General features: G+C 37.2%; 1 protein-coding gene across 1 annotated transcript in view; it reads right to left on the bottom strand.

Annotated features, from left to right (window-relative positions):
* Nucleotides 1-14,707, bottom strand: part of NPAS2 (neuronal PAS domain protein 2) — a 269,033-nt gene that overhangs the window by 88,769 nt on the left and 165,557 nt on the right. Inside the window, exon 4 of the mRNA XM_044669305.1 lies at nucleotides 5,155-5,303. Coding sequence (XP_044525240.1) covers nucleotides 5,155-5,303 — 149 coding nt within the window. The remainder of the gene's footprint in view (nucleotides 1-5,154; nucleotides 5,304-14,707) is intronic.

Below are 14,707 nucleotides of genomic sequence, written 5' to 3'. Positions count from 1 at the left end.
CACTCATGCCATCTTGCTGGCCAATAATCCTATCTTACTAATAAATCTTTCTTTTTACCTTTAAGCTAAGTTTTGGAGTCTTGCATTCTTGCAAAAGGTATCCTTCCCAAATCCAGGAGTTCACCATTGTACTCCACAACATCTGGTTGTAAACTGTTGTGAGGGTTATTTAGTTATTAATTTAGTATTAGTGTTGGACCTCGCAGGAAGGGCTGGAGGATTCCAAGATGGAATGAAGAAGCAGAAAGTGTGCTTCTTGCTCTCTGAGAGAGACTCCATAGTGGTTGGGGACATAATTGTTGCTAACCCTGGGAGAACTCAGAGTTAGGGAAAACTGCATCCAGATTCCCTGGGATCCTGAGAGAGGTGGAGGCTTTCAGCAATGGAAAACAGACCTGCAGAGCAGCACCAGGTGGGGAAGTGGTTTGTGATCTGGTGGACAGCATTGCAAACTCTCTCTCCCTACCTGGGTACCTTGGATCACCTGTCTTGGTGGAGTTGGCTCCTGGCATCCTGAGACCATCCTTGGATTTACCGTGAGATCCCAATTGAAAGCCATCCTCAGGCCCTTTAGCTGAGCTGACCATACCTGGCTGGAACCATGTTTGGAGGAGCTTTCCCTGTGACTTCAGTGCTGCTTCCTTTGGGCCCTGCCTGGCTTTGGTCAATAGAATAGTATAGTTAAGTCCCTCCCTTGACCTTGTGGTTTGTCCTTAGTTGTTAAAAGTAGACTCCCTAATGCCCATCCTTGTTTATTTGTTTATTCAATTAAAACTGTTACAACTTTTACCTGTTGCCTGCTGGTTACATAGACCCTAACCTAGGTGAGCTAAGTGACTGTTGGCCAAACTGCCATTCTCGTGACAGTTAACAGCTTGGCAGTAAACCCTGGTCTTCCTATCCTGATTGGTCCAGTGTGACTAGCTACTTTTTAATATGGTATAGTAACACTGATAGTTGCCATTTCACTCAGTGGGTGTTTCAACATCCTTTAGTAATTGTAGTCTTTGTAGCCTGGGGCCCAATTAATATATAACTTTTTTAAGGTTAGATATGCTGTCTCTAGGAAATAAAAAAAAGTGGTATATAGGCAGTTCTCACTTTGTGGAAGTGGGTCATTCTACTTAAATGTGATTTCTAAGTAATGAGAACTTGACTGGGAGTGGGGAAGGGAAGGAGGGAGGGAAGCAGGGAGGGGACCCCAGGAGGCCAGCACATAGTTCAAGGATCAGGATAGACAAGTAGAAGTAGGAGGAGGAAAAGCAGGGACTGGGGTTAGCCACTTGGGGGGCTTGACTGGTACTGAGAAGAAGAAAAATCAAGGAGGCAGAGGTGGGGAAGGAGGGGGCTGGACCCAGTTAGAAGAGGAAAGGCAACCTACAGGACAAGAACAGCATGAGGTACCTGACTGAATATGGATATAGGATGGGCAGAATGGGGTGAAGGTCCCTTCCCTCTGGTCTGGTCTGTTTTCACTTAAAGGGATTTTTTTTTAGTAATTTTTTGTTTTTGTTTTTGTTTTTTTTGGAGGGGGATGCTGTATGGGTAGGGAGGGGGAGGTTGATAGTGCAGCTCCAGAAAAGAGTAGAAAGAACACAGTACTACACAATAAAGTTAACATAATGGGTTTTTTTTTTGGAATACAAGTTTCTTTCAAAATTTTTTACCTAAAGTAGAATTTGTATATTGAAAATTTCCATTAAGTGAGAACTGTCTGTACTGAAAATTCAGTGTTATGAATGCCATCAGGATACCAATTATTTTTAAATGATTACTTAAGTTTCTATGTATAACCTGGGTTGGCCTTTTGAGAAGGAGGCTAAGATTGAGCCCCCTTTGCCCCTCTATCACTATTACTGAAACCAGATCAGTAGTATTGATAAAAGGAGATTGAACCCAGACAGATTGACTTACATTGTCAAATTCTGTTCACCTGAGGAATCTTAGAACCTTAGAACAGAACTAGAAGGAATTTATGTGAATCAATCAGTTCATAAGGATCCTAGTAAACAGTTATGACTATGACCTCCTCATTTTTCTTCATGGGAGAAATGCTACTTATTATCAATTCCCTTACATTCATTCCAAGGGTGAACAAGCATTTATTAAGCACCTACTATACAAAATTCTGGGGATACTAACAAAAAGCAAAAAAAAATTTTTTTTTAATTTTAAAAAGCCCTGCTCTCACTCAAGTAGCTCACAGTCTAATGCAGGAACCTTAATAAATACAACTAAATTCCCATTATTGTTTCATTATTTCTCAAAATGAGTTGGAAAATTTGGTCTTAACTCAAAGCAACTTTGCACGTCATTAAATAAAATGAGAACTGGACCATGATCTCAAACAATAGTATCCAATAACTCCCTTTCCCTACCCCCAACTCTTGCTCCAAGATTCCTTCATTTAGCCCAGTAATTCTAGGTAAAAGCTTAACCAGGGAAAATTATCTATATAGACTGGCTAGTCAAATGGGTATTCATTGGTGTATTCTCTCATTTATCTTCCTCTCCTGCCTTTCTGCTATAGGAAAGCCAGAAAGCCAAGGTAAGTAAAGTTAACTGGGGTTCAGGTCCTTACAATGAATATTTTTGGTACTTTGACCAATTCTTTGCTTCAATCTTCTGATCATTGTTCCCTTTTTAAGGATGGGTGAGTAGAAGTTTGGAGGAGATCAAAACAAGAATCTGGCCTTTTTCTTTTGCAGAGAAATTAAAACTGTTTTGATTCAACACCACTGATTGTATGAGCCTAAAGCCCTGAATTAAATGCAAATAAGGGATGCACAATTGAGTGTCCTTATTGCATTCAATAGAAATGTTACATTCCACTGGGCAATATTTCCAGGGTTGTTTATCTCCCTTCTGTGTGCACTGTGCTGACCGATTTAATTTAATTTCCCCAAACACCAAAATCCCAATCCACATACCCCAAGAGTATTTCTGCCTTAGTCAATAGAAACAGAAATAAAAGGCCATGAAAAAGGGAGAATTCTTTCATTTTAGGGTGGTAACATTGACATTTCCTGGTCTATGCTCTTGTGTTACTGTCCCATTAACAGATCAACTATTTGTTGCACTAATGCAAAGATTACACTTGCCATCCTTAGTGAAGGTACATGACAATACATGAATGACTTTATGATCTCTTTTGATTGGGGAGCCACACAGGCATTCTGGGACACAACTGGAAATGATATGAAACTGATGAACTGAACTTCTTATGTTGCTTATTGATTTAAGTGCCTTCTAATGGAAAGTTCTCACAAGCATTTTACTTGAAAGACTTGACCCTGACCCCTCCTTTTTGTTTATGTCTCGCATCCCAAAATCCATTAGATTGGAATTCTCTCTTTACTGGTTGAGATCAATGTCCCACCCCACCTTGGGTCAAAGTTTTCCTGAGGAATGCAGCCTATAAACTGGGGGGTTGGATGGGGTGAGGAGAGGGTTGAGAGGGAAGAGAAGGAAAGGGGACCTATTTTTAAAGATCCAGGCCATCAAACAAGAAGAATCAAACAAGAAAAAAAATTTTTTTTTGCTTTTTGTTAGTATCCCCAGAATTTTGTATAGTAGGTGCTTAATAAATGCTTGTTCACCCTTGGAATGAATGTAAGGGAATTGATAATAAGTAGCATTTCTCCCATGAAGAAAAATGAGGAGGTCATAGTCATAACTGTTTACTAGGATCCTTATGAACTGATTGATTCACATAAATTCCTTCTAGTTCTGTTCTAAGGTTCTAAGATTCCTCAGGTGAACAGAATTTGACAATGTAAGTCAATCTGTCTGGGTTCAATCTCCTTTTATCAATACTACTGATCTGGTTTCAGTAATTTGGGCAAAATGTTCTGCTACTACATGTTCACTTTTATTTGGAAATCTCAGTTTTTAGAAAATGTGCTTATTTAGGAAATATTCTAGTTCCAATATTGGGGCTTTCTAAACTAGTATTGTTATACTTTTATTCCAATCTCACTGGATTGTTCTTCACTGACATTTTTAACTGAAGATATTAACATTTCTCTTCCCTCTCCCTTGGGCAGCTTTGAAAAAGACGGTATATTATTACTGTCACATTTTTAATAGGTATATATAATTATCAAAGAAATTGCAAAAGAATAATAAGCACAATGAAACTTTCAGATGTCCCAATCATGCCCTCTCTCATGAAATCATCTTGTCTGTGGCAAAATTTCAGTGAAAGAGAAGCATCGCCGTAATGATAGAATAACTATAATTATTTCCTCAATACTTCTGACATTTGTGACTTTTCATTATGTTTGAAGTCATGTTGTTTTTTTTAAAGAGGTTATGCTTCTCATTCTTATTAATATCCTACATTTTTACTTTCCCCCATTTTTTTTTCTTAATCTGCAGGTGGGAGGCAGCAAAGGTATAGTTAGTTCTAGGAGGAAAAGAGATTGGTAAAGGTTACAAGAAAGTAGGCTAACACAGGATTTTAATAACCTCTTAAGATCTTACATTGACAACAGCTCCAAGAACTGTCCAAAAGTACAATATCTTTTCAGACCAGAACTTGAGGCTGTTCAGCGGTCCAAGTGAGTGAGAACAATACAAGGATGATCACACAGTCAGAATTAGGGACAGGATCAGGGATGGGAAGAGAAGGTGGTACTGATCTGTCTGTTAGGAAATCAATACAGCTGACTCCCAGATTTTTACAAGTCAGAAAAACAAGTATACTCCAAGCATACTTTTGATAAGGATAATCCCATTGGCAATGTTTATATCCTGACTGGTCTGGGAGGTTATTACTGCTCAGAGTTCCCTATACTCCTTATATAACACGTTATTGCTATGAGTGATCAGAATAATAAAGACAATTTGGGAGGGCAGTGCCACCTTCTAACCTAGCCTAACAAGGGGTTATTAATGAGGGAGGAGTAATTTGGTATGGAGAACAGCTGACTCCTGTTTTATGTACACACACACACACACACACACACATACACACATATATATCTATATATATATAGATATCTATATCTATATCTATATCTATATACATCTTCTTAAAAGGGTAAACTTGAAAGGTAGAAAAATTCAAACTAGGAAATCTCAAACCACGAAGACACTATAGAAAGGGAAGGAATTAAATAGAAACAGAGAACAGCAGTTACATTTTTTTACCATTGTGTTTCTGTAAAAATCCAATGACTTTTTCAAGCACTGTAGTTTTATCCAGTTTTCGAGTGTTCCCTGGAAGCATGGAGCTAAGTTCTTTGATGAGAACATTGAACTGGTCACGACGCTTTTTCTCAGACTTGTTTCGTGAAGCTCTAAAAATACGAAAAACATTGGTAACCAAAACATTCTAGTTATGACATCATTTGTCATGACTGAAATCAAGACATTATATCAAGCCATACTCTGGAATTACCCTATTCTTAATGCCATGGGCAAGTTAAATTGCTTTAGCCCCATTTCATAGATGACAATTTTTTTTTAAACTAGTGACTTTTCCAGAAGTAGAGGGAATTTGTATGTGCTACGGCCAGAAGTCTTTGCAGTTCCTGACAACACCCTTGATGCCTTATTTTCTGAATACCTAGAGTTCCAGTTTCACAAAAGCAATATAAATACGGTTATAGGTAAACCTATAGGAAAAGGTGATCCTAGTGATTGTGATCCTGAGTTAAAAGTACCCAGTTGGGAATCCCTTCCTTTAGCAGTGAAGGAATATGCTCCAGTCAATTTTTCACAATACTTCCCTAACTTCATTACTTCCAAATTTGAGGCTGAGCTACACAGGGGTCATGAGTATGTTCTACCTTGTATCTCATAACATATGAGACTCAAACCAATAGATATTTCTTGAGGGTCTACTACATACAAGGCTCAAAGCTAAAGGCTGTGGCAAATACAAAAGAAGCATGTAGTGATGATAATGACTTACTTTTGTATAATGATTTATAATTTGCCATTTTCAAAGTAATTTCACATATCTGATCACAAATATGTTTCACATGTATGTAAGGCTCAACTGATCCTTACACTAACAGTATAAAGCAGTCAGAACAAGTCCTATTTTACCTATGAAGAAACTGAGGCTTGAGTGTTAGATAATTTGATTAAATGGCAGATCTCTGGGCACCAAGTTCATTGTACCACACTGAAATGGGTCCTGCACTAAAGGAACTTGTAGGCTCATTGGCAAGTCAAGACATGCATTTATGATACAAATGACAGTATGCATTCTAAGGCCAAAATAAGTCATGGAGACAGAAAGAACTACAGGGGATCAGGGAAGGGATAAGTCAAACATCTGTACTTTTCACTGGTGGTCTTATCAATAGTAAAACTTCTAGGAACTGTGAGAAAATCTTTGGCAGAACCTATAGAGATTTCAGAATCTACTCAAAGCTGCCTTCCAATATAGAACAAAAAAAGGTGGAAAACCAGATTTTTGTGCCTATGTTCCAGAAAGTTCTGTCTCCATTTTTTAGGATAATAGTAACTCATACCTCTATAGGGCTAAAAGGTTGACTTCTCTTAAGATCTTCTAAGTACTTGACCTACATTATTTAATTTGATACTCCCAATAAATCCTGTGACTCAGGTCCTTATAGGCATTATCAATCTTATTTTACCAAAGAGGAAACACAGGTTCATGAGGTTAAATGATTTGCTAGGGCCACATATTAAGTAAGTTTCACAATCCTAATCAGAACCCTGATCTAGACTTCAAGTCCAGGGTACTTTCCACTCTGCTTCCTGAGCTTCAAAGCAGGTGAAAGGCTTGTTCATGGTCAAACAGTTAATATGTCTTGGAGCCAGGATTCTGACTCAGATTTCTTGATTCCCAGTATGGTTTTCTCTTGGCTACATATAGCATGTCATTAGATTAAAATCAGGCCTCACAATACCCTGTATTATGATAAATTACCCAGTTAGTATGGTATCTGGCACATAGTGGGAGCTTAATAAATGTTTATTTCATGGGCTCAAGATCAGATCTCTTAGATCAAATGGGTTTGGTACTTTGATGTTTAGCTGATATTAGTAGATCAAGGGATAAACCAGATATCATAGATCTTTTTTAAAACTATGATGTACCAGTTTAATAGCTCGTAACAATAGTTAAATTTTACATAGACCTTCCTATGTGCTAAGCACTATTCAGTGTATTTTACATTCATCATATCATTTAATCCTTACAATAACCCTGGGAGGTAGATGCTATTATTGTCCCCATTTTACAGATGAGGACAGTGGTTATGATTTGCCCAGGCTGGAATTGTGATTGAGGTTAAAATTGAATTCAGGCCTTCCTGACCCTGGGCCCAGAGCTCTATTTGCTATGTCACCTAGCTGCCCCTTTAAAAAATACAACCCAATAATTTATTTATAAGAAGGGGAGATCTTCCATTTCAATCAAATAAGTATATCAGTTAGTAGTAGTGACTGGAATACTTGAGAGTTCTAATAATTAATGTAAGTAGTTTGATTTATGTAGAATCAGTATAAACACAATTGAATGATCTTAAAAGGTATTCTTATCAAGTCCAGATATCATATTACCAATTATGATTGGCATACAAAAAAGGGAATAAAAAGATTTGATCTCATGTGGATCGGGCAGTTTGGGGTGCAGTCCTGGGCAAGTCATAACCTTGTTTGTCTCGGTTTCCTTATCTATAAAAAGAGCTGGAGAAGGAAGTGGCAAAAAACTCTAATATCTTTGCCAAGAAAACCCCAAATGGGGTCACCAAGAATCAGACACTACTGAATAACAACAAAAAAAGTGCCAATCAGTCTTATTAAACTGTTCTTCTCTTGCTCCTCTTTTTCTTTCTATTAATTTTTTAAAATGAGGAATAACTCTCTATAAAGGAATAGGGAGATGGATACAGAAAGAAATATGAGTGATAGGATAGCAAAAATTATCAATAGAATCTATTTTTTAAAATGGACTTCATGTAGGATGTGTATGACCAGAAAGGGAAGTAGGCTGAGCCATTTAGTAACAACTAGGGTAACTGAAGTATTGCAGGGATATACAAAATAGTAATAGGCTTACAAAAAGACTATGGGATAGGTAATCTTAGGGGGATTTAGGTAAATATAACTTTTGAATTGTCTGAGTTCAGAGGTTTGCTTGATTGTAGATGAATACTCATCCTTGGAATGTGGGTGGGTATTACCAACCTGGATTAGACACTCCCTTTCTCCTCTCCCAGGGTCTGACATAATCTCCAGGTACTACCTTGGGCTGCCTCAACAGAGATATTTCTTTGCATATATATGTAGGGAGTAGGGAAAAGAAGGTGTAATCCCCCAGCTCATCCTTCTACCAGACAGCAATGGGGACTAGGTTGCTTTTGCTCATGGGCAAAAAACTTAGACTCAGTCTTGCCAATTTGGGGATATTTATAAAAATTAATAAATAGCTATCATTGTCAATATCAGTTTCAAGATTTAACAATGACTTGACTTTTTCCTATATATAAAACCAGTCATACTTCTCTTTTTCATAATTCTTTATACATAAGAAAAAGAAGGTAAAATTAAATAAATTTTATCTGGAATAAGCCAGGATTAAAATATTAATTAAATCAGGAATCAAAAATGAACTTAAAGGACTGAAAAACTTTGGATCAGCTAACTTCCCTCTCAGATAAAAAGGGAGAAGGAAAGGGTGGAAGGCTCTTCACCACTGGATTAATATTGTTGGGTAAGGAGGAATTTCACAACTGATCGGATAAGCTTGGGTCTCAGAGCTTTCCTCTCTGGCCTTGGTGGTAGATATAGACAGTAATGGCCACAGAGGGTCCTAGTTGATCTCAACCCTAGCCACAGTCAGCCATTTCCCTAGACTATTTCTTTAGTGTCCTGTTTCCTCTCTTCCTTACTTGTACCCTCACCCAACTCCCATCAGATTTCCCTCTCAGCTTCTCTCCCAAACTTGTCTGTCCATGCATGTTAGACTCTCAGGAGAAGCTCTCAGTAATATTTGTCTGTTTGAGATTACAGCTCCCCAGTGGGGAGATTCTGAGAATCTTTTCTCTGCACAGAAATCATTCTCCCAAAATCTTTTTGTAGAAAGCTGAACAAAAATTGCCTAGGATAAAATGACATATGAGTTTTGATCTGGGTTCGTAGAGAGAATGTCTGTCATCATATGATTGATTATGGATTCATCAAAATATCTAAGAAGAAAGATAGCCTAATGGAAGGAAAGAAACACGCATTTATGAAGTACCAACTTGCCAGGTGCTGTGCTAAACACTTTACAAATATTACCTCACTTGGTCCTCACAACAACCCTGGAAAGTAGGTACTATTATGATCTCCACTTTATATTTAAGGAAATTGAGGCAGACAAAGATCAAGAGTCTTAACCACATCACATGGATAGTATCCAAGACTGAATTTTAATTTACGTCTTCCTGATTCTATTCCTAATGCTCTATTCACTATGTCAACTAGGTGCCACTAATGATCTCCAACAGAAGTATACATTTACCATATTGACTGGAATGTTTTTATTAGGTCACTAGGATACTTCTCTCTTACAGACTGCTAAAGAAATATTAACATTATAAATATTTTTATATGGTATAATTATAACTATTCAACTCAAATCAGTTCAATTACTATTTATTAAAAATCAGTTATATGCCAGCTTTCCACAAATTTTTCTTCTTATGCCTCATTATGGCATGGAGGCAAACTTGAATTCTTAAAGGCTATGCCAATGAGGTACAAGCTCCAACAAGTCCTGCCATATACCTAGGTGGCACAGTAAATAGAATGTTGTACCTCAGGAAAACTAGAGTTTGAAAATAATCACAGACACATATGAGTTGTCTGACCCTGTGAAAGTCATTTAAATGCAATCTGTTTCAGTTTCCTTATCTGTAAAATGGGGATCATAATAGCCTCAATTTCCCAGGATTCTTATGAGAATAAAATGAGATAATATTTGTAAAGCACTTTGTAAATCTTAAAATACTATAATATATTGTTTAGTATTATTATTATTACTGTTACTGTGTTAAAAAGAAGCTCAGTATAGTCTGAGAAAAGAACTGAGAATTCTTTACAGGGACCAGTCTAATGAAACATGGAAAAGCCTTTCACTAGTAAACCAGCTACTCGATGTGTTTGGCAACTCACAAAGATATAAAAATAGCTGGGAGCCTTATATGGGCGTTTCTACCTTAAAAAAAATCACAAGGTGCTGAACATGGCAAATATCAAACAATATCACAAAATATAAAATGAATTATATTTTAACAAGTAGGGAATTATTGCAATAAAAATCTATGATAAAAAGAAACCGAGGCACAAAAGTACAAGCACAATCAATTTGTTAGCAAGGATAACTGCCAATAAAAAAGATCCAAGATCCTATGGTAATCAATGATTCATCTAAAAATGAGAGCATTTCCTTTATACAGTTGGTCCAGAAACACAAACAGAACAAAGACTGTGATTGGTCATACAGAGATGAAGGGGAGGCTTTGCTTGGCTTGACTCTGTGGGAGAACTTCCATAACCCAGGGCAACAGAAAAATGAGTTCACTGAAATCTCGAGGAGAGAAGGGGTTTGAAATAGTTGCTAGAGATTTGATTAGGTAGGTGCAGAAGGACTACCTTGCTTCAGGAAAGGCCAAGTTTAGATTAGCTAAAATAATTTTAAAGAGGATCCAGCCAACACAGTTGATTGTCATTAGAAGTGTAATTAGAAGTGATGGTGAAGACCATCTCTGGTTGGCTGAGGAATAATTAGCTTGTAGGTCACAAGCTAATAACCACAATGAGTGATTAAGGCGACTGATGAAATAGGAAGTCAAGTTTTCACAAGAAAGATATGTGTGAATCTTTAAGTCCCCAAGTTTTAGAGTAGGACCTAAGGGAGAGAGGATGGCAATGTGCCAGGTACTGAAGTCCCTGAGAAGAAAGGGAGAATGATCTAGAGGCTAATATAAGACTAAATGAGGACCTGGACTGGGTAATAAAGATTTAGGGAGTGAATAACAAAAAGAGAAGTCTTTGAATCATGGTAACAGAGGGAAGACCAAGAACTGGTAGTAAAGAGCAAGGAGCTAGTCTTTTTTTTAAAAAAAAATTGCCATTACAGCATCACCTGCATTTATTTCAAAATAGCTTTATAATATGTTGTTATTTCTAACTCTGCATCTTATTCTTTTCTCATGACATTTTAGATTGGCTGATTCCTGATAAAATCTGGGGAGATATCTTAAATCTTCTGTTTAGATTTTTTTCCTCTTTAATAAAAAAATGACAGCCTTTACCCAAGCATTTTGGGCCTGCTTTTTTACCTCAGTCCTTTCTTGTCTTAGATCATAGCCTCTACTTTTATGGCTTTTAATCTTTGTTTGCCTCCTACAGACAGTACATAAATAGTAGAGGCATCTATATTCTAGAATTGCATTTATGGACATAGAGACTGAGATGCCCTTTGCTTGTCCAGTAGAAAATATGTAATGTAAAATCATGGAAAAGTTAAAGGAAAACTTAACTTTCTTAGTTTTATCTTTATTTTATTCTTTTTTTAAACCCTTAACTTCTGTGTATTGGCTCCTTGGTGGAAGAGTGGTAAGGGTGGGCAATGGGGGTCAAGTGACTTGCCCAGGGTCACACAGCTGGGAAAACTTAACTTTCTAAGTATATGCATTATAAATAATTTTTTGGCCTAGATTTGAAAAGTAACATGTAATCTCCTTAGCAAAAAAAGCCCTGTTCCTGTCCCAGTTTGTCCATTATAAATTACTTGAGTTGTTAAAACACAGCTTATTATTATTCTGTAATGTCTATAATGACTATTCACATTGTCCTTACAAAGATTATGATGAAGCTTCCTATCACAAGTGATGGAAACACAATCTTGTTCTGTTGTGCTCATTCTGTGAACAAACTGTGATATCCTCTGGAAATGAGCCGATATTAGTTTTTACAGCTCTGAAAAGAAGACATAGGGTAGATAATCCTGGAATGACCTCATTATCAGCAAGGAGGTCCCCTGGGAAAAGATTCTAAGACCACCACGCTTAAGGTAGTCCTGAACTGTCTGACAAAGATGGGAAAAAAATCAAAGCTTTCATTTGGTGTATGCTACTGGCATACACCAAAGTGATTTTCCTAAATCAAAGGTCCCATCCTGTCACCATCACCTCTGCATATCAATAAACTCCAGGAGTTCCCTATCACTTCCAGAATCAAACCCAAAATATGTAGGCATCTAAAACCCTTCATACCCTAGCTCCTCTTATTCCTCACCTTTCAGATCTTCTTACACTTTTACTACTCCACCACATACTTTTTGATCCAGTGATATTGGCCTTTTTGCTATTCCACAAACAAGACATTCCATTTCTTAAGACACTCTGGAATTTTCTTTGCTCCCCCATTCCCAGAACACTTTCCTTCCTCACATCCACCTCTTGGTTTCCCCAGTTTCCTTAAAGTCCCAACTAAAATCCCATCTTCTACAGGAAATCATCTCTAATTCCTTTGTAACTCTAGTACCTTCCCTCTGTTAATAATTTTCCATTTATCTCATATTTGGCATGCCTAGTATATATTTGTTTGCATATTGACCCCCTCATTAGATTGTGAGCACCTTGAGGGCAGGGGTTATTTTTTGCATCTTTTTGTATCCAGTTCTTAGTGCCTAGAATACAGAAAGCAATTAATAAAAATATTTATTGTTTGACTTATTTATACTAATTGTATGACAATGGGAAAGTCACTTAACTTCTAGTCCTCAACAGAAGAAGAGGGCAGAGGGGAAAATCAGATAACAAATCTGGCAGACAGCTGAACCTGAGAAGCCAAGTAGGCTCAGGGACTAGAATGATCATAAGTCTAGGTGCCTGAAGCTGAGATTCAATGATCAGAGAAGTTCAGAAATTGGGGCAAAAGAAGAGCCTCTTTGGGTTCTCACATGGCTAGATGTGGGTTTTCCTAAACTAGTTTCAAGGAGGAGGTAGAATATTTATGAACACTTGAGGTGCACTGAGCCTCCCTTAAAACAAATACACAGATATAATAGATAAAAGAGTCAGAAAATAATATTTAGAATTCTTTTAAATACTACATAGAACTTTCAAAGTGCTCTACAAATATTATCTCATGTTATGTTCACAACAACCCTGAAAGGCTATATAATTATCACCATTTTTACAGATGAAAAAAAACTGAGTCACTGGATTTGTGAAAACTGAGGCTGGATTTGAACTCAGATCTTAATGACTTTAGGGTAACGAGATGGCTAGAGTGCCAGGCTTTAACTCAGGAAGACATGAAAGTTACAGGACCATGGACAAGTCACTTAACCTCTGTTTGCTTTAATCCATTCCTGGAGGAGGTGGGGCAGGGCAGAAAAACAATATCTTAAAAGTATTTCTGTCAATAAAATCTAATTAGAAACCACATTATAATGTGTTTAAAGAGGAAGAATGTATCATTCACCCTTAAGAGGGAGGTTCCTCTTAATGTCTTCCTACGCTTTATTTGTTTCTGTTGATATTAAAAATTGAATTTTGACTATTTTTCTTAATAAAAAATTCTTTAATACTCAACTAACCTCAAAACGACAAGATTCCTCATATTTAAAGTAAAATTTGCTTTTTGATTTACTCTAGAATATCTCTTCTCACTCTGTTACCTGAATAAAATCCTGATGGGAGAAACAGAAGATACTACCTAAATGATTATCAACTGGGGCAAGCAAAAGCTTATGAAAATGAATGCCTTCCGATAAAATGGAAAGTTATTACCAGAGTTAGTGATGTGCTTAGCTGGACTGAGTACTTTTCCCTATTAACTTGCAGCCAAGATGAATCCAATTTATGACTATTAGTGTTTTCACAGGATAGTAGTTTCAGTACTTGTATTCACTGCCTATGTGAAAAGTATGCTGGTAGATAAGGAACAATATAGCTTAGGGAGGTCATTGGACCATATTTGGCTTAAGGGTTGAGGGTGTCTAGCATGGTCCTCTGCAGGGGACTAGGATTAAGGAGCTGGAACCACTTAGAGTAAGGTTTAACATATTTATGGTGATAGAAGTTGATGAGCAGCCAAGGTTAGCAGGAGCAATTGCTGTCTCTAGTTGACTCAGCCAAAATTACAAAAAAGGTCAGAGTTGGATGTAGGACTCCCTTATTTATTTATAAACACTTTTACCTTCTGTCTTGGAATCAATATTGTATTCATTTCAAGGGAGAAAAGCATTAAGGCCTAGGCAAGGGGGTGGTAAAGTGATTTGCCCACAGTCACACAGCTAGGAAGTGTCTGAATCCAGATCTAAACTCAGGACCTTCCCATTGCTAGGCCTGGCTTTCAATCTGCTGAGCCATCTAGCAGCCCTAATTCCTTTAATTTTTAAGAATTTTATGTATATCATTTGTTTTTATGTTACCTTCATTTCACTTCTTTCTCTCCCTCCCAGACCCATCCATTACAAGAGGGGAAGTCAGAAAAAAAATGCAAAACGAAATAATATATGAATAGAAGTCAACATTATAGGAAAAACAGAATGGAGGACTTGCAGTCAGAAAGACCTGAGGTCAAATCTTGCTTCAGATGCTTGCTAGATTGTGAGGTTGGGCAAATTACCTAAACCTTTTCAGACTTAGCTGACCCATTTATAAGAGGGGGAAAATAACTTTTTTTATTGTGAGGTTCAAATGAAATAACATGTATGAAGTGC

The sequence above is a fragment of the Gracilinanus agilis genome, chromosome 3 (assembly GCF_016433145.1).
Source record: "Gracilinanus agilis isolate LMUSP501 chromosome 3, AgileGrace, whole genome shotgun sequence".
Lineage (NCBI taxonomy): Eukaryota > Metazoa > Chordata > Mammalia > Didelphimorphia > Didelphidae > Gracilinanus > Gracilinanus agilis.
Note: the sequence above shows the minus strand (reverse complement) of the source record. Positions and strands in the feature narration are given on the sequence as shown.